This window comes from Lissotriton helveticus, chromosome 10, assembly GCF_964261635.1.
Source record: "Lissotriton helveticus chromosome 10, aLisHel1.1, whole genome shotgun sequence".
Lineage (NCBI taxonomy): Eukaryota > Metazoa > Chordata > Amphibia > Caudata > Salamandridae > Lissotriton > Lissotriton helveticus.
This window is the reverse complement of record NC_136071.1, coordinates 11,011,145-11,030,479: the sequence shown is the minus strand read 5'-3', so window position 1 is coordinate 11,030,479 and position 19,335 is coordinate 11,011,145. Positions and strand designations below refer to the sequence as shown.

Here is a 19,335-nt window from a genome sequence, read left to right as displayed (position 1 = left end):
CATCTTCACTCGAAGTGCGGTCGAATCCAAAGCCGAATTCGACGGCGCCGGAGTCGACTTCGGAACCGAATCCGAGGGCTTGGAAGGCCGCCCCACAGAATCCAAAGGAGCCGGTGACGCCGGGACCGGAGTCGCCGACTTCGGCCGAGCCGGCGTCGACACCGGCGTCGACCTCGGTGGAGCTTGGTACTGCCACAACGGAGTCGGAGCCAGCATATGCGGCATGAAGGGTGCCGGAGCATATGAGTGTGGAACACCCAAATTGAATGCCATTGGACCCATGGGACCCGAAGTTGCTCCAGAGGGGTACCACGACCTCGAGAAGACACCATACATCGCGTTTAAAAACGCAGAGGGGTCCTGACCTGGAGCCGGGAATGGTGGATGCTCAGGTCGACCTCGTGGCACGTTCGAATCTGTCTCCTCAACAGGATTCGAAACCTCCTCCTCAACAGGAACCCCAACTGTGTCCTCCGGAGCCGGAGATGGAGCCGGGGACGGAGCCGGGGACAGATCCGCAACTGGAATCGGAGACTGGACCACCGACTCCGAAGGCGAAGCCTCACCTTCTCTATCCGACACCTGAAGAGGAATCACCTTCGACCTCATCCTCTTGGGAGACTTCGACCTAGAATGATGGGAACCATGCCTCCTTTTCTTGTGCTTCTTGTGAGAACCAGAGGTGTGACCGGACGAAGACTTCGAAGCCGACGCCTCCCGAGATTTCGACCTGGATCTCGACCTCGACTTCTTCGAGTGCTTCGATGATCTTTTCACCTTACTCGCCTTAATCCTGGCCACAAGAAGCTTGGATTCTCTTTCACGGAGAGCCTTCGGATTCATCTTTTGACACGATGAACATCCATCGACGTCATGATCCGAACTTAAACACCAGATGCAGTCCTGGTGAGGGTCCGTAACGGACATCATCTTCCCACATTCTCTGCAAGGCTTAAACCCGGTCTTCTTTGTCGACATGACAATAGAACACAAATATCCGAGAATGGAGAATCGAGGAAATAAAGTAACACTATACTAAGGCTACAGAGTATCCCGAAACCGTTAGCGTCGACGACGCGGAAAAAAGGGAACTGATGTCATCACGCCGGCGTGGGCCTATTATAGGCGTCGGTGACGTCAGCGGAGTCGCGAGCGAGGTCGTGTCTCTATGACGTCAGGAGTCCACGTCGGCGCGAGGCTACGAAAAAAAAGAATTTCCGAATGTTGCTGACGCAAGGGGTATTCACAAGGTGAGGAATCCACACGGCAGATGTATCTATCAGAAGACCTCTTGCAGGTTCACAAGAGAAAGACGCCGACTGGCCCTGGCATTGAGAGTATTGAGGCTTGTAAGTCTGCGAAGATTGCGAATAGAAGGAGTAGCGGTGTTGGTATCCTCCTCTGTAATTTGAAAAACCTTTACCTTTTGCCCCTCGGAAAGGTACCTTGAGATATTGCAATGTGCCTAAGGACCTAGCTGTTTCCGTGTCCTTCTTGATGTGCTGTAAGGCGTCGTCTATATGCTTACCAAAAAGCATGTCACCATCAAATGGCAAATCCAAAATTTTATTCTGTACCTCAGGGCGAAACCAGGTAGCCCGAAGCCAACCTTGCCTCCTCAGGACAGCTGAGCCTGCCAAGGCGCGAAAAGCAGTTGTGGCAATGTCCATGGCACAATCAATAATCTCTGAGGAAAACCGCTCCCCTTCCTCCAGGATTTTCTTTGCATCCGCCTTTGAAGTATCCGGGAGCTGATCAACGAAAGGAGACATATCGCACCACGTTTGGCGATCATAGCGTCCCAAAATTGCCAGTGCATTGGAGGCTCGAACCATGAGGCTGGACGCAGAAGAGAATCTCTTGCCCACGTTGTCAAGGCGCCTGCCTTCTGTATCTGGTGGTGAGGCAAGAGGAGACGATTGGTTCTTTGACTTTCTCTGAGCCGCCTTGGAGATTACGGAGTCCGGCCTTGGTTGGCCAACCAGGCAGGACTACCATTAGGAGCCTTATATTTTTTCTCCAGTCGCGGTAGAACAGGGATAACAGTAGCTGGAGACTGCATAACCTTCATACCTTCAGTCCATATATGCTCTATGATGGGAATAGAGCGAATGGATTTCCTATAAGGCTCTTTAAAATCATAGAGAAAGCAGTCCGATTGAACCACGGGAACAGGAAGACCAAATCATTTTGAAGCTCTCTCCATAAGATTATGGAAACCTCCGATGTCTGCTGGAGGAGAATCCACAGGATCCGGTACAGGTGAAGCGGGATCTCGTATAATATAGTCGTCCCATTCTCTATCCGAGTTTGGGACCTCTCTTACATTCCGGTCATCCCCCGAGGAATCATCGTCATCATCATCCACATTAGCCTGCCCCGTGGCGATATTTTGTCGTTCCTCCAAAGGTTCTGGCTCTGATGGTTGAACCGTAGAAGTCGAAGGAAGAGGCGGTGGTGGTGGCGGCGGAGGTGGTAGCATGGATTCAGAGGGTTGGGATGGAAATCTCCTCCTTTAATCCATCAACGTGATCTGTAAGTCACTTATTAGGGAAGAAGGCATAGACACCATAACCTGCTGAGATTGTTCTTGAGATCTTTCCAGAAGAGGGGGTTGCAGCTGTTCTTCATATTAGTCATCAGAATCTGAGTCCTGGTATTTCACCTGGAGCTGAGAAGGACTATATGCATCGCCATAAGGGCTATCTCCCTCATCAGAATAGTCTTCATCTAAAAGTAATGCCGGAGGCAAAGGCGTCACTCTTCGCGGAGGTGTCCTCTCCGGTGTAATTTGGCGTTTCTTAATTGAAATCCTAACTTTTTGCACCGTCGACAGAGTCGTCGACGACATCGTCGTCATCGAAGGAATCGTCATCGACGAGAGCATTGCCGACGGAGAAAGGATCATCGTCGACGGTGGAGAAATCGTAGACGGCATCGTCGACGAGCTCGTCGTCAATATCATGGTAGCCGTCGACACCACCGTCGGCGTCATGTTCGTCGAGGTTATTAATATCGCCGACGAACCTGAAACAGGATCCTGCGTTGTCGACTAAGTTGTCGTCGAAGCTGTAGTCGTCGAAGCCGTCGGCAGAGCCATAATCGACGCATGACGCCCTTCAGAAACCGTCGTCAACGAACCTGATGAAGTCGTCGACAAACGGGTCTTCTTGTCTGATTTTCCTTCCTGAGGTAAAGATGCTGGCTTTTTAAAACCTTTTGTCTTCTCAGATGGTGGAGAGACAACAGAAGGTACTTGAGTTACCTTCGGTGTAGAAATTACCTCAGTCACAAGTCTCTCCATCTCCTTTGCACCTCGGTGAGGAGATTTTCCGGGACTGGGCCCATGAGACCTATCAGAGGTCTTTTGAGAGGCCTTAGCAGGAGGTTCAGTTGACGTTGAAGGGGAAGACCTACCCCCTCTTCTTAGATCGCCTTGATGAAGAAGCTGAGGAGGAATCCTCGCTGTCACTAGAAATCACCTCCTTCCGAGACTTCATCTTCTGTAGCCAAGTCAAAAGCCTTCCTTCCCTGTCTCTCTGTGTCTTGGTGGAGAAGGTTCTGCAGATTTTACAATCAGTGGCTTTGTGGTCCGGGTACAAGCAATAAATACAACCCTTATGCTTGTCCTCCACATAAAGCCTTTTCTTAGAACAGGTAGAACACGCCTTAAATAAAGCCTTCTTCTCTTTATCTGACACTTTGAAGAAAAAAGTCGCTGAAATCCAAAGTTGTAGAGAAAACTGAGCAGAGCTCAGAGGAGACTCCCTTAGCACAACGTGCGGTAGAAAATCTGAGGCTCTGAGGTGCTCTCAGGAAGGTTCTAGGGGGTGAGGTTAATCTGATTGGCTGTTGCAAGTTTTTGGTCTTTTACAAAAAAAAGGTGGATATGCTACAAAATGAGATGAGGTCTAGGCCTTTCTTTTTCTTTTGTACCTACTGCTATGGTATTTTTTTTATTTACAGAGGCTCCCATTCCGACGACGGGGAATGATACAAGCTATGGGAATCTATGAAAGTTCCAATACTGGGGCAAAAAGGACAGGACATCAGTGCACAGGGTGGCTCTTCCTAGGAGCTCCGTGTTATGATGTCAGTAGAATGAGTGGAACCACCAGCAGGGTAGTTGAGACACTCTTGCAGAAAAAAACTTCTGGATAACAATTTATGCTAAGCTGTATCAATTAGAGAATATTAGTCACTTCTAGCTGAGGTTATCACTACTAAAAATACAGTTTTAAAAGTAAGAAGCCACAACGGGCAACTGTGTAAGGGTTCACAAGGAGAACACATCAGATATGTAAGCACCAGATTAAGATCCCACTGAGGCATAATAAACATACTGGGAGGGCTCTTATTACTAAGTCCATTAATTAACCTTAAAATTCTAGGGGACTTTAAAATGGAAGGTTGATCAGGCAAACAAAGGAATGCCAATAGGGCAGACAGACAAATTCCCCCTAACTATTGTAACCGCGCAAACTTGCTGCGCCAGGGAAAGCGCCAAACCGACAACATTCGACAAATGGGCCTTCAAAGGTTCAATTGACAACTCTCCACACCATTTCAAAAAATCCTGCACATCTGCTAGCATAGACTGTCTTGGAGGAGTGTCTTCTAGCCAATAAAGTAACATCCACCACGAATATGCGATGTTACAATAAATGAGATACATCCCATGCCATTACAACGCAGTCGTTACAATGACTTGCTGTAGGGGGCGCTGGATGTTGGAATAGTATAATTTACTATTCCAACTCCAGTCTGTGCAACAGTAGGGAAGGCGTTGGATTTTAAATCCAAAACCTTCTGCCCCCTACAGCAAGTCGTTGTAACAACTAGCGTTGTAATCGTTTACAATGCAACAACAAAGTTGTTTTAACAACCACGTTGTAATGGCATGCGATGTATCGCATGCGATGTTAAGGATGTATCCCATCCACCACATCCAGTGGGAAAGAGAAGGAACTCAGGTTGCCCCGTTCAAACTCCAGGCAGGAAGGTGCAGGCTCTGGAGTGGGGGTGTAGAACCTTCCCCTGCAACTGCAAGAGGTCGTCTGCCCTGAGAGGGAGACTAAGCGTAAGGTGCGATGAGAGGTAAAAAAAGGTCCATGTACAGCACCCTTCACGGTCAATCCGTGGCTATAGGACGTGGGCCTGGTCTTGGCAAATCTTCCCCAGAACCCGAGGAATCAAGGGTGTGGGGGAAAGGCGTAGAGCAGCTGGGAGCCCCAGTCCATTTGAAATGCGTCCCCCCAAAGTTCTCTGCATCGATTACTGGAGCCTGCCAAACGATGGGGAGGGGGCGTTCTCAAGAGTGGCAAACAGGTCTAACAGGTCCCCCACATCCCAAGAATGTGCTGAACCACTTCTGGATAGAGACCCCAACCGGGAACAGCTGATTAAAGCCGATAGACTGTCTGCACGCACATTCAGTACTCCAGCCAAGTAATTTGCTATTTTGCAAATCTGATGGCCCTGAGCCCAGGACTGTAGTCGCAGAGCTTATCTGCAGAGAAGGCACAACCCTACTCCTACCTATTTGTTCATATACCACATTGAGGTAGTCGTTTTTATTAGGACTTGAACTGACCAACGGCGAAAGGAAGGTAGGAAGGCCTTGAGAGACAGACATAGTATGCAATTCCAGAAGATTGATATGCAACAATCTTTCCTCTGGAGACAAAGACCTTTAAAAACCAGATCCCACGGATGATCAGCCCACCCTTGAGTGGAGGCATCCGTTATTACTGTGGCCACCAGAGGTGGGTGGTGAAATGACTTCCCTTGGGACAGATTGACGGACAAACCCTACCATTGAAATGCAGTAACTCTGAAGATCTTGACCAACTCCTTGAGATCTCCATTGTACTGAAACCACTGTCTGCGGAGGCAGCACTGAAGAACCCTCACATGCCAGCAGGAATGAGTGACCAACAAAATACAGGAAGCAAACTGACCGAGCAGGGGCAAGATCTTCAGGACTGGAACCAAAGTTCTGTTCTGAAACAGCAGAATCATAGCCTGAATGTCCCTAATACTCTTGAGGAACAGACTCACAATCCTGAGGCTGAAGATTGACTGTAAATGTCCATTCATTTTGGGAATCAGAAAGTATTGGGAATAACATCCCTGACCCCATTCCGGCTTTGGAAGAAATTCTATTGCACACTGCTGAAGCAGCGTTTGCACGTCCTGCTGGAGCAGTAGATGCTCTTCTGAACAAAGCTCTTGTTGGGGGAGGCTGTGATCCATTGAAGGGCAAATTCATCAATGTTGCCTGTACATCTGGCAAGAAGTCCAACCCCCTCAACCAGGAATGTCTCCTTGTTGACAAGGGCTATGGGTACTCTGTGGCCACAAGTCCGCTGTGTCTAAACCGAACTATCCCCTGCCAAGCTGCTATTTTATTATCATGCAGGAGCTCCAAAAAAATGACCCTGGAGATCCCCAGGCAACTTCGGAACAACTCCCTTACTGAGTCCATTAACCCCTCTTGTGCTCATGACGAGCTCAGCTCGTCATGAGCCACGGCGCTCCGGTGCTCATGACGAGCTGATCTCGTCATGGCCCGTGGAACACTCGCACGCTGGGCTAATTCCCCTGCTGTGCTGAGCGTTCCATTAAACGGCCGTGGTCGTGACGAGCTCAGCTCGTCATGAGCACTGGAGCGCCGTGGCTCATGACGAGCTCAGCTCGTCATGAGTATGGGGGCAATGTGCGCGCCCCCGCCCCCCAGCACAGCAGGGGAATCCTGCCAGCAGCGAAGTGGTTAAAGGAGGAACATAGAGCCCAAATAAACACGTAGCATTTGTTGATTTTAGGGCCATACTTCCGGAGTAGAAGACCTTTTTGGCAGATTGCTCAATCCTCTTAGACTCCCTGTCAGCCAGAGCCGTCGGACAATAGCCAGGCTACAATTTGGTGGAACAAGAAGCCTTGACTCAATAGCTTTCAGATGTGGGGTGTGACGACAAAAACACTGGACCTCCTGGGGCCGGCTTCTACCGCCTGGCAACTGACCTCGACACCGCTGCCGAAGGCATGAGCTTTTGTCATATTAAAGGATAGGTTCAGTAAAAGCCTCATTAAAGGGCAACAGCAGTTCAGATGATAAGAAAGAATGAAGCACCTCAGTCAACAAGTTCAACTTCAACTTCACAGAAGGTAGAGGAACCTCTAACATGTCTGTCGCCTTTCTGAACACAGTGTGATAAGATGTGACCTCAGGTGGCGCAATACCCTCTGGGATAGCAATTCCCACTCTGGAGAGGTATCCAGACAACTTGCCACCTGCAGCCCGTCAAAGTCTGGATCCAAAACCACAATTTGATCCCCTCCAACATCCTGATTTACATACAAATGCAGCTCTTCCTCCAAAAGACTCTGAGCCTATTCAAGATCTTATCTTCGGCAGCGCCAAAAGCAGCATCCGTTACTATGGCAACTACGCCAGCGGTTGCTTAGAGGGCGGTGGTATCTGTTCTGAGCGACATGGCGCTGGTTCGGATCCAAACAATGTAGAGGGCGGATCAATTGGTGTCAATGACTGTTGCCCTACTTGTAACAGCGCTAGTTGTCTCGGAGCCGGCAGAGGCCAGAATACCATTCAACGGCATGAAAGGCAGAAAAGGTACCTACTGGAAATGTGCTAGAGGCCTCCTAAAGAATATGAAAGTAATCCCCTGGGGCCAGTCGGTGCACCAGAGTTGCGGTCCTTGCAAAAATGCTAAACATAGCATTTAAGATGGTCGATGGATCTGATTACGGAGTTGGGAATGCTGGATACTCCTGCTCCTGGATGGGCTGCACTGGCGCCAAATGAGGCAGATGGACCACTAGATCCGAATCTGGCTCCAGCAGAGGGCGTTCAGGCAGAGCAAGAAACTATGCCGGAGGCACCCATGAAGATGGAGTCGACGAGATCTCGTCTCTTCCCTCACGAGTCTTCAGATCAAGGGGCACTGACCTCAGCAAACCATCATTGGAAATACAACATCGGGAACCATGGCGCCACTTCTTCTGCTTGGACGCCTTGAAGTATGGGAATCAGCGACTACGATCGAGGCAGGGATCTTAGATGAACTCTCTTCTGCTTTTTTGCCATATAAAGCTTCGTCTACCTTTCTTTTAAAGCCTTCGGATTCGTCAGACGACATGATGAATAGCCTTCGACATCATGAGCAGACAACAGGCACCAAAGGCAATCATTGTGCGTTCGGTGATGGACATGTGACTGCCACAAACTGCAGGGCTTGAATCCTGACTTCCGCGGAGGAGACATCTTCACTTGCAACAACGTTGCACCTGTAGAAAATGAAGAAATCTCCAACAATATAGAGAGCGTACGAAAAACAGTTACGCATCGACGGCGTGGAAAAAAGGGAACTGACGTCAGCACGGCGAGGAGGTCTTCTTATTGCTCAGATGAAGTCATGCGGAGTCGAGTGCTGAGCACTGGTATTGAGAGGTCCTCGCCTGGGAGAGCTAGAGAGAAAAGTTTCAGTGGAATGCTTCACATGGGTGATATTCAAAAGGTGAGGAATTCACAAGTAGATGCATCCAACAGAAACACTCTTTTTGAATTGTGGGTCAAACCCTTTGAAGAGCCTCTGTTTCTCTCCCCTTTTCTGTGGCAAATAGTCCTGGCATGGGTTGATGTCAGTTCAAATTCAGAGACCAGCGTTACAACAGTATTCAGCACAGGCGAACTAGGTACAGTGGGCACTGTAGTGGACCCATAGACTAGAGTGAAAGTTGGATCCAGCTTCAATAAAGACTTGGAACAGGGCCTAAGGGGCAGTCGCCACAGAGAGGGACCGCCAGAGGAATCCTAACTGGGGGCCTTTGTGGCTCTATGGGGCCCAAAGGTGGGTAAGAGGGAGCTTGAAACTTCTTGGTCGCTGAAGGCCTGTCAAATTTGGTGGACTCCAGGACCAAATATGGGACTGGCTCGGAGTCCAATGAGGCTGGACCCTTCAAGGCACACCTTTGAGACTTATCGTCAGACTTCAAGTGGCAGGATACAGATGAGCTCTGCTTGGCTTTTATGCTCTAATGCTGCATTTCTGACTTCAACTTACTGGAAGAGTTTGAGTATGAACAGGGTTTCGCGCGAGACTGACCTTGCAACCAAGAACCACCCAGTGACCGGGAGCTAGACCTGTGATTCAAACCTGGCCCCTTATGCTCGGTGATGCAGATCTCCAACTACCGCTGATTGCTTTTGGGTGCACGAAGGCACACTTACCGCACGTCCCAGTACCCAGCAACACAGGCACACATCCAAGATGGATTTGCTGGCAGTTACCCAACTGGAGGCCTCCTCGGATGCTTGGGGCAAGAAGGCACGATAGAGGGAGCCAGAAGGTTATCAAATATGCGCACCATGGACTCTTTGACAGCTTTGACTGTTTGCGGATTTGCCAAAAGAATAGAGCCAATAGGATAGAGAGGCTTGAATGAATCCAAGTGGCCATACTTGGGGAGTTTCTTTTTACAGCATCGATTAATTCAATCTGCTCTATCAAAAATCCTTAGGGTTGACACTATGTGCTGCCCTGAACCCAGGAACGGCAAGGTTGCTCCCCCAGACATCATTTCGCAAAGCAATTGGGATCTCCCTAAACGCTCTGAAAAAGTACTCTCGTCCTGATGATGAACCTTTAAGATTCTTTTAAGGGTCAAAACGTTGACTGTTGCAGGCATAAAGACAGTTTATTAAAAGGCTGATCAATCAGGAGTTGTTGATTATAAATTAGGGATTACATTTTATCACTAGGATTAGTTATTTAATGAATTAGCCCTTAAACTGACCATCTCTCATTGTCTAATGCTTTGCCCATGATAACGCTATTGCTTTTTATCACTGCACCCATTTGCACCTTGTGATCACTTTTCCCAGAACAACATTTTGACTTGCTGTTGTTCCTTTTATATATACACTTTGTATATAAAATATTGATACACATTATTTAGGTCTCCTAATATTTGTATTTATATTTTTGTTTGTTTGATTGGACTAACTGCCAATTCTCAATTGTTGCAGACTAATTTCTTAAATGTACCTTTGTTGTTCTGAACTATTAAGTTACCCTCCTCAGGTCTATGGGTAGCTCTTGTAGTCTTCATGGCATTTTAGGGTGATAGCCATGTAAATAAAATTAAAAAAATTTAAAAAAACACACAAAAGGTTTTTCTGGCTAAACGTATCTAAATGGAAGCTTCCTGGGAATCCCTCAGCCGGGGGCGGAGATAGTCTATGTTCATGAATACCAGCAAAGATTCTACGACAGAGAGACTTTCAATTCTTTGGCTGTTTAATAATGGCCCTATTGCACAAAACAGTAAGGATCTCATCTCTTTTTTTTCAAGGCGCTATAAGAGAGGCCTGCGGTGAATTGGCATTCTTACGATTGGTGTCATTGAGTGGTCGGAGAACATTTGTAAAAATTTGGGCACTGACTACACATGGCCAGGGGTCAGGTCTCATTTTAATGTTTTAATTCTTTGCTGTGCAGATTTGTGCAATGCCAAGTCTAAAGACCAGATATCCCACAAGTCGAGCAGCAGATGGAAACTGTATATACAAGTACAGCAAGCAGAGAGCAGTGCTTTGGGTGTTCCAACCTTTTCCAAGTAGGAAGTCTTCATTGTCTGATGCCACTCTCAGAATATCTTGCAGTTCAATTGTACACCCTAAAGAGGCACTCCTTATCACATGCAAAGAGAGATACAGTGCTCCACATTGACAGATTAGGAAATGCTGTGGTTGGTAAATACCTGCTGCATATCGTGGCTCTGCTCAGGTGCCATCGAGGACTGTAAGCTGAAGGAGGAGAGCACTGGCGGGATGCTTGGAGTAAGCAGTTGCTGCACAGGAAACTGGTTTGGAGTCATGATGGCGTCGTGGAAGGTGTCTGGCTGCGAAAGGGATGACACCTGAATGCCGGCTTGCGGTCCAGGCTGCGACGCAGAGGTCAGCTTCTCCTGTTGCAAGGCGCTGTGCTGCGTTGCAGTACTGGGGTGCTCAGATGCCTGGACTGGGGGCTGTGGAGCTAAGAAGCCTTGCTGATCCGACCCAGATTGCAGCTGTGTTGAGTAAGCAAGAGCTGGGTCAATGGTGCCTCCAGTCTGTTGCAGGGGACTCCCAGACGGAGGAGCTAGGGCAAGGGTCTCTACATAAGCAGCCTGAATGAGGTCATGTGGTCCGTGCGCTTGTTGACTGGGCTGTACCCCTTGAGAAGAATGGGGCTGGGTCGACAAAGGGTATATTTGGGCTGAGTTAAGAACCGGCTGATTACTGACAAAGGTCTGCTGGGACACATGGCCTAGCTGCACTTGGAAGGAAGTGGTCTGCTGCTGTTGGTGTTGTGGTAACTGCTGCTGCCCTTCCATGACATTTTGAGTCCCGCTTGGAGTGATTAGTGGCCCCTCTGGAAGCTGTTGCAGTCCCAATGCATTGCCACTTGGTTGTGGGTGAGCAGCCGACTGTGGTACTGCGTAGGACTGTTGCTCTGAAGGTTGAGCCGTGAAGGCATGTTGGAGAGAATAGGTATGTTGCTCCTGAGATGGAGCATGAACAGTCTGATGGTCAGAGTAGATCGGCCTACTCTGCTGCGCTTCGGCTGAACATACCTGCTCCTCAGCTGGCGGCAGAGAAAATGAATGTGCTTGCAGACTAGTATGCTGTGCCAAGTCACTTGGAGTAGGCATTGTGTAGGCTTGCATTGTAGTAAACACTTGGTGTTCATTAGGCTGTGTAATGTAACCTTTTTGCATCGATGGCGGCACATTGTAACTTTGCGGTACAGGAGCTTGATTCTCCGGGGGCTCTGGGGTGAAGCTCTGCTGAACTGCTGGCTGCGGAGTAAACACCTGTTGCTCTTTAGGTTGAGGGAAGTAAGCCAGTTGCTCAGGGGCCTGCATGACATACTCTTGCTGTTCGGTTTGGAATGTGTAAACTTGCTGAACTGGAGGCTGAGCAGTGTAAACCTGCTGAGCTGGTGGCTCACTGATGTACGTCAGTTCTGCAGGCTGTGTAGTAGAGGTCGGCTGCACTGGTGGCTGCTGGCCAATGCTCTGCGGCATGTAAACATTATGCTCTGTAAGTTGAAGTGGTGGAGGCTGTTGCTCCTGTGACTGAGTGGTGCAAATCTGCTGCACCTGTGGCTGTGTTGCACATGCTTGCTGCTCTAGCGGCTGTGGAACGAAGGTTTGCTGTACTTGTGTGCTGGGGACACTGGCTTGCTGCACAAGTGGATGAGAAACATGAACTTGCAGATCTCCTGGCTGTGCGGTGTAGCTCTGGTGCACTGGAGCACTCGCTTGTTGCAATATTGGCTTTGCCGTGTAAGCTTGCTGCAAAGGCAGTTGCTCTGTAGAATGTTTGCTGTGAGCTTGCTGTGGCATGTATGTTTGCTGTATTGGTGTCTGTGAGGTATAACTCTGCTGCAAGGAAGGCTGAGGTGTGTATGCTGGTTGCAGGGGGGGCTGTGTGGTGTAAACTTGCTGAACTGGTAGCTGCGTGGGATGACTCTGCTGTTCGAGAGAAGCGGGTGCTGAATACGCTTGTTGCACAGGCGGCTGCTCAGCTGATTGCGAGCTGTAAACTTGTTGAGCGAAGGGCTGAGAGGTATAAGCCTGCTGCATGGATGGCTGCTCGGTTGATTGCGTGTTGTAAATTTGCTGCACAGGCAGCTGTTGGGTGTAGGTCTGTATTGGAGGCTTCTCTGCAGAAGGTGTACTGTAAACTTGTTGTACAGGGGGCTGTGATGTATAAGCATGCTGTACTGTTAGCTGCTCAGTGGATTGCATGCCGTAGGTTTGTGGAACGGGTGGGTGTGAAGTGCAACTTTGCTGATCTGTGTTCTGTGTTGTTGTTTGCGGCATGGATAGAGGCTGACTGTAGGCTTGGTGGACAGGTGGCTGCGTGCTGTAGACCGGTTGCATGGGCGACTGATGAGGATAGGCTGGTTGTGCCGGGAGTTGCTCCGTAATCTGCTTGGTGTAGCTCTGATTAGATAACGGCTGGGTGCTATACGCTTGCTGTTCTGGAGGTTGGGTGGTGTACACTTGATGAACAGGAGGCTGCTGCTCTGGAAACTGAGAGGATGAGGCTGGCTGCAGTGGTGGCTGTTGGGTATAGGCCAGGTGTAAAGGTGGCTGCTCAGCAGGCTGCTGTATTGGATTCTGGGGAGTGAAAGCCTTCTGCTCTGCAGTCTGGGGTGGATACACCTGTTGAGCCATTGACTGAGAAGAGTAGCTTTGCTGTAGTTGTGCCTGGCTGGTGTAAACTTGTTGTAGCGATGGCTGGGTGTGGTATGCTTGAAGTACAGGAGCCATAGTGGTGTAGGCTTGCTGCTCTGAACTCTGTGGGGTATAGACGTGTTGCATCACAGGCTGAGTGGTATAGCTCTGTTGTATTGTAGGCTGAGGATACATTTGTTGCACTGGAGGCTGCATGGCGTATCCTTGCTGCATCTGCTGTGTAGAGAACATTTGCTGCATCTGCTGCTGTGTTGGGTAGATCTGATTCAGGTGGGACTGTGCCATGTAAGAGGCTTGTTCTAGACTCTGTGTGGCATACTGAGGATGCTCAAGAGACTGCAAGGAGACGTGTGTCAAGGCTTCCTGGGGATTGTCTCTTTGTGGGAGATCTCCTGTGGTTGCCTGAAGAATAACCTGATGCTGGGGTAGAGCAGGCTGGTAGCATGTCTGCAGAGTAGAGGACTGACCATAGTCCAGTGACTGTTGGTTGTGAATAGGCTGTGCTTGGTGAAGCCCAGCAGATTGCAATAAGGAGTCTTGCTGTCCCGAAAGGAGGAGGTGCTGCTGAGCAGGAGGAATATGGTGCAAGATCTGCTCGGCCCCTGCCGGGGCAGCCATGGGATTTTGCAACTGTTGCCAAGAAGCTTGCACACCACCTGGGTACAAAGCTGAGGCAGGCGGGTGCAGAATGGGGGAATCCGAGAAGCCAACAGTGGAACCAAGTTCAGGTTGTGCCCCAGCCACGGGATTGTGGGTCGACGTCAGCGGGGCTGAAAGCGGCTCAACTGGAGTACTTGTAACCATGGTCTGCAACACCCCCGACACGGCTACATCAGGCGGAGGTACCATCTGCACGTCTCCTCCAAAGGCATGCTGGCCGTCACCATGCTGACAATGGGAAAAAGAAGACAGATTATTACCAGAGAGGCTAAAACGTGTTAGTGTCTTCCTAGAGTACATTTTCATTGCATGAAAAGGAAGACGTTACTTACCTTGTAGGCATTTCGTCAGAGTCAGTGCTGTAGATTCACATACGTAGAATACTCCTACCATCTAATCTTAGGCTCAGATGTTTTCAAGTTGTTTTTGTGTGAAGAAATCTCTCGCGTCACAGGATAAGGTGTGACTCATGCTCTTGTTGTGCATGGGCACCAACTCCATATTAAATTGCATTTTCACAGCGTGTTACTTTATGCATGGAGTGTGATAGTAAATAAAGTGTGTGATGCGCAATGAATTGAGAGAAAAAGAAGATTTCTGCAATGAACACATGCTACCGGGGAGATGGGAGGGTGCATGTGAATCTACAACACTACATGCCATGAACACATGCTACCGGGGAGATGGGAGGGTGCATGTGAATCTACAACACTACATGCCATGAACACATGCTACCAGGGAGATGGGAGGGTGCATGTGAATCTACAACACTACATGCCATGAACACATGCTACCGGGGAGATGGGAGGGTGCATGTGAATCTACAACACTACATGCCATGAACACATGCTACCGGGGAGATGGGAGGGTGCATGTGAATCTACAACACTACATGCCATGAACACATGCTACCAGGGAGATGGGAGGGTACATGTGAATCTACAACACTACATGCCATGAACACATGCTACCGGGGAGATGGGAGGGTGCATGTGAATCTACAACACTACATGCCATGAACACATGCTACCGGGGAGATGGGAGGGTGCATGTGAATCTACAACACTACATGCCATGAACACATGCTACCGGGGAGATGGGAGGGTGCATGTGAATCTACAACACTACATGCCATGAACACATGCTACCGGGGAGATGGGAGGGTGCATGTGAATCTACAACACTACATGCCATGAACACATGCTACCGGGGAGATGGGAGGGTGCATGTGAATCTACAACACTACATGCTATGAACACATGCTACCGGGGAGATGGGAGGGTGCATGTGAATCTACAACACTACATGCCATGAACACATGCTACCAGGGAGATGGGAGGGTGCATGTGAATCTACAACACTACATGCCATGAACACATGCTACCAGGGAGATGGGAGGGTGCATGTGAATCTACAACACTACATGCCATGAACACATGCTACCGGGGAGATGGGAGGGTGCATGTGAATCTACAACACTACATGCCATGAACACATGCTACCGAAGAGATGGGAAGGTGCATGTGAATCTACAACATTACATGCCATGAACACATGATACCAGGGAGATGGGAGGGTGCATGTGAATCTACAACACTACATGCCATGAACACATGCTACCGGGGAGATGGGAGGGTACATGTGAATCTACAACATTACATTCTATGAACAGATGATTACAGGCTAAGCGACATTTTCTGTTCGTAGCATGGGAGGCTGCAGACACCTGCTTAGCACAGACTGTGAAGCAGAACCCTCCTAAAGTAGAGGCTAGCCCGTGGATGCCTTAGATAGGAGCTGTTTTTTTGCGTCTTACCAAATGCTACAAATAGCTGATTTAATTTTCCAAATGCATTGGTTCAGATTAGTACACAAGAGCTCTTTCGGCATCGACCGTCAAAAGTGCTCTCTCCAAAACGGATTCTGTGAGCAGAAAGAATAGCCACTAGGCACACAATAAATTGAATAGTACATAAAGGCATGGTCTGAAAGGGCAGCGAGGACTACATTAAGGTTCAACAGACAAGCAGGAGGGACTCCTAGGGGAATTACCCTTTTGAGACCCTTCATGAAAGCCTTAACTGGAATTAGAAAACAGGGTTGGTGCTCCATATACTGCATGTAGGATGCAATGGCACCTTAATGCAAACAAACTGACGTATTAGGGGGGCCTACTTTCTGCAAATACAAAAAGGTAGGAGTTTAATGTACTCTACAAAGATTTTAAGAGAGATCTAGGTTCATAGACGCACAGCGAGAAGCAAATTTTTTCCATTTTGCTGCATGACTTGGCTGAGTTGTGGGCCTCTGTGGTCTCTTCAGGAGGCATGCAGTGATTCATACATACAGAGTGTTCCCGTAGTCCAGCCTGCTGTGGACGAGGGCCTGAGTGATGGTCCTTCTGGTGTTGATTGGGGCCACCTGAAAATCTTACAGAGCATGCGCAGGACGTGGAAGCAGGCAAACGACATCCAGTCATTAGCGACCGCCTCCTTATTTCTATCTTTCGCCCCTTACCAGTTTGTCCCCTTGCCTATGTTATACCACACCCCAGTGGCCTATGGATGTAGGTTGGGTGAATGTTTCGTTTTCTCTGAAAATCAAGAAAACAGATTTAAACCTTAACCAGAAATAAGGAGCCAGGTGTGCCTTATATGCAACACGGCTGTGTTGATGTCCAAGCACGCAAGTCTGCACCCTCTAAGAAGCAACTGGCATTAAATAATACCTTGCCCTCGGCTGCTATCACTTCCCCACACTCCCTATCCTCCTCTGGGAGATACTTCAGCAGCTAGCTTTTGCATTTGCTCCCAGTGTCATGTCATAGAGCAAAAGAAGCGCCACAGAACTAGCTATTCACCGAGTTGCTGCTCCAACGACTAAAGGGTCAGTGTAACATGTCGCCTAATATAGGTGGTGTCATTAGGACTGGGCTTGAATTTCTTCTTTACTCTTGGGAGTTACAACTCTCGCTCTGACGGGTGGCATCGGCAGACTTCAACATGTCCTTTATCAAAGGGAAGAACTGCATGCTATGCTCAGGTTTAGAGTTCTTCAAGAAGGAAAGTGTCCTCCAGCTTGATGAGTGTTTGAAGAGCCAAGTCTGTAGTTTCCTCTTGAAGATATCAAGGTTATTTACCAAGCGGAGGTCTAACGGAAGTTTGTTTTAGTTGAGTGGCCCCAAGTAGGAAAAGGATCTCCCGCCTATCCTGAAGCGGTTGATGGGGGGCACTCTCGCAAGGCGCACAGAGGATGAGTGCAGAGTGCATGCTGCCATGTATTCGCTGATCCTCTCACAGAAAGACCAAGCCCGTATCTTGCATGGCCTTATGCATTAGGACCATAGCCTTAAAGCGAACCCTCTTTTTTATAGGGAGCAGTGGAGGGAGCTCAAATGGGACGGGAGGTGAGACCTAGGTGGAAATCTCAGTAGAAGTCTAGCCGCTGAGTTCTGCACCACCTGAAGTCTATTGAGAAGAAAGTCAGGAAGACCGAGGTAAAGGGCGTTCCCGTAGTCGAGTCTCATCATGATCAGGGCCTGCACCACCTTTCTAACAGTAGACTCAGATAAGAGGAGAATAATTGCTTTTTAGCATGCGGAGCGTGCTGAATCAAGAAACCGCGAGGGTTTGAATCGGAGGTTGAAAGGAGAGGGCGCTGTCAATTTTAATCCCTAGGTTCTTCACAGAGTTTTGGGGGAGCCAGGTCCTGAAGGGGCTGGAGGTCCATGACCTGCCTTGTCTAGACACCAGTGCTCGAAGCTGGGCTCCTTGGTGGTTTCTTGTTCAATGGTCTCACGGAAAACATGTTTGAACCCCAAAGGAAATAAAACACTCATTTAAGGTGGAGACTATATTCTGGTGCATTGTGGGTTTTGAGGGAAAGATTATTAGAAAACAAAAGAGAAACCTTTAGTTCTAACAAAAACAACTTGGAAAGTCTGCGCCCAACACTAGATAGCAGGAGTGTGCAGAGCACACGATCTAGGACAGGACATGTTGCAAACACCATTTTTATGAGCTGAACGTGCGAGCTTTCTAACATTTACAATTTGAAAGAGTCCAATCACATGATTCTTCTAACGAATCTCTCACCTACTGTGACCTGCCGCAGGTTCTATATCCCTCTGTTATGTTTCACCTGTCAGCACCGAGGAGAGAGAGGGACTTGAAGCAGTAGTATTTTGTGTCTATTAATGATCAACTGTGAATTACTGGCGAAACAGATGTTAAAATCTTTGCATACTGCCAAATTATTCCCATGTACAGTGTATATTGCGAGGAAACCTGTGGCTAAGGTAGCAAGAATCAACAAAGTGATCCAGGAGTGGTTTCTTGAGTGTAGGAGGTTCTATTAACAGTTTAAACAGATGATTCAGCACCCACTAAAAATCGTCATTAATCTACACATAAAACTAGTTACTTACCTGTACACTATGATTCTCCAGTATTATCTTTCATAGATTCACATGCTTGTATCTTCCCCGTCGTCATGGTGGGAGTCTCCCGGTAAAAAGAATAACCATAGCAGTAGAAGAAAATACTGCCTGGAAACCATAGAGAAGTATAACAATAGGTAACGAATAGTTTCTTACCTGTCGGTGTAGTTTTGCAGCTTGAAGATCTTTCTGGATTCACTATGCTGTGCATATTCCGCAATCTAGTGGTTGGGTCCGGAATCGTAGTCTTTTTTCTCTTTTTTTTTTTTTTTTTGGTCGTAGCCCAGGTGGGCCCGACGTCCCACCATTTGGTGTCCCTTCGGTGACGTCGGCTTGGGCGCCATCTTCGCATTCTTTTTTCTGTCTTTTTTTTTTTTTTGTCTCTGTAGTGAATCCATGGCTATGTTTGTAATCGTTTGTTCAACGTAATTCTTTCCACGTATCTTTTCACGTATCTTGTAAGCTTCAACTTGCTTTCTTTCCTATGTGTTTCCATCCTCTTCTCCAGCCTCATCTTTCTGGCGGAGGCGGGTGGGTACGCTAGTGAATCCAGAAAGATCTTCAAGCTGCAAAACTACACCGACAGGTAAGAAACTATTTGTTTTGCAGCGTGAATCTTTCTGGATTCACTATGCTGTGCATAGATTTTGTAGCGGTTTTCGTTACTTTTGTGGCGGTTGGGTGGAAGATGAGCGTTGGTTGTTGAAAATATGTTGAAGCACCTTTTGTCCTACTTGTGCTTCTTTGTTCATCTGTACATCCACGCAATAGTGCTTAGTGAAAGTGTGCACTGAAGCCCATGTTGCCGCCAGGCATATGTCCTGAATTGGTGTGTTGGCCAGAAAGGCAATTGTTGCTCCTTTCTTCCTGGTGGAGTGGGCCTGTGCCCCTCCTGTTAGCTCCTGGCCAGCTTGTTTGTGGCAGAATTGTATTGTCTGTGCGATCCATCGAGCTATGGTGTTTTTAGT

At 48.3% G+C, this 19,335-nt stretch overlaps 1 protein-coding gene across 2 annotated transcripts in view; it reads right to left on the bottom strand.

The window, feature by feature from the left end:
• WNK3 (WNK lysine deficient protein kinase 3) overlaps positions 1 to 19,335 on the bottom strand; it is an 856,642-nt gene that overhangs the window by 414,253 nt on the left and 423,054 nt on the right. For both annotated transcript variants that reach the window (XM_078664557.1, XM_078664558.1), the window contains exon 10: positions 10,783 to 14,157. In XM_078664557.1, coding sequence (XP_078520683.1) covers positions 10,783 to 14,157 — 3,375 coding nt within the window. The remainder of the gene's footprint in view (positions 1 to 10,782; positions 14,158 to 19,335) is intronic.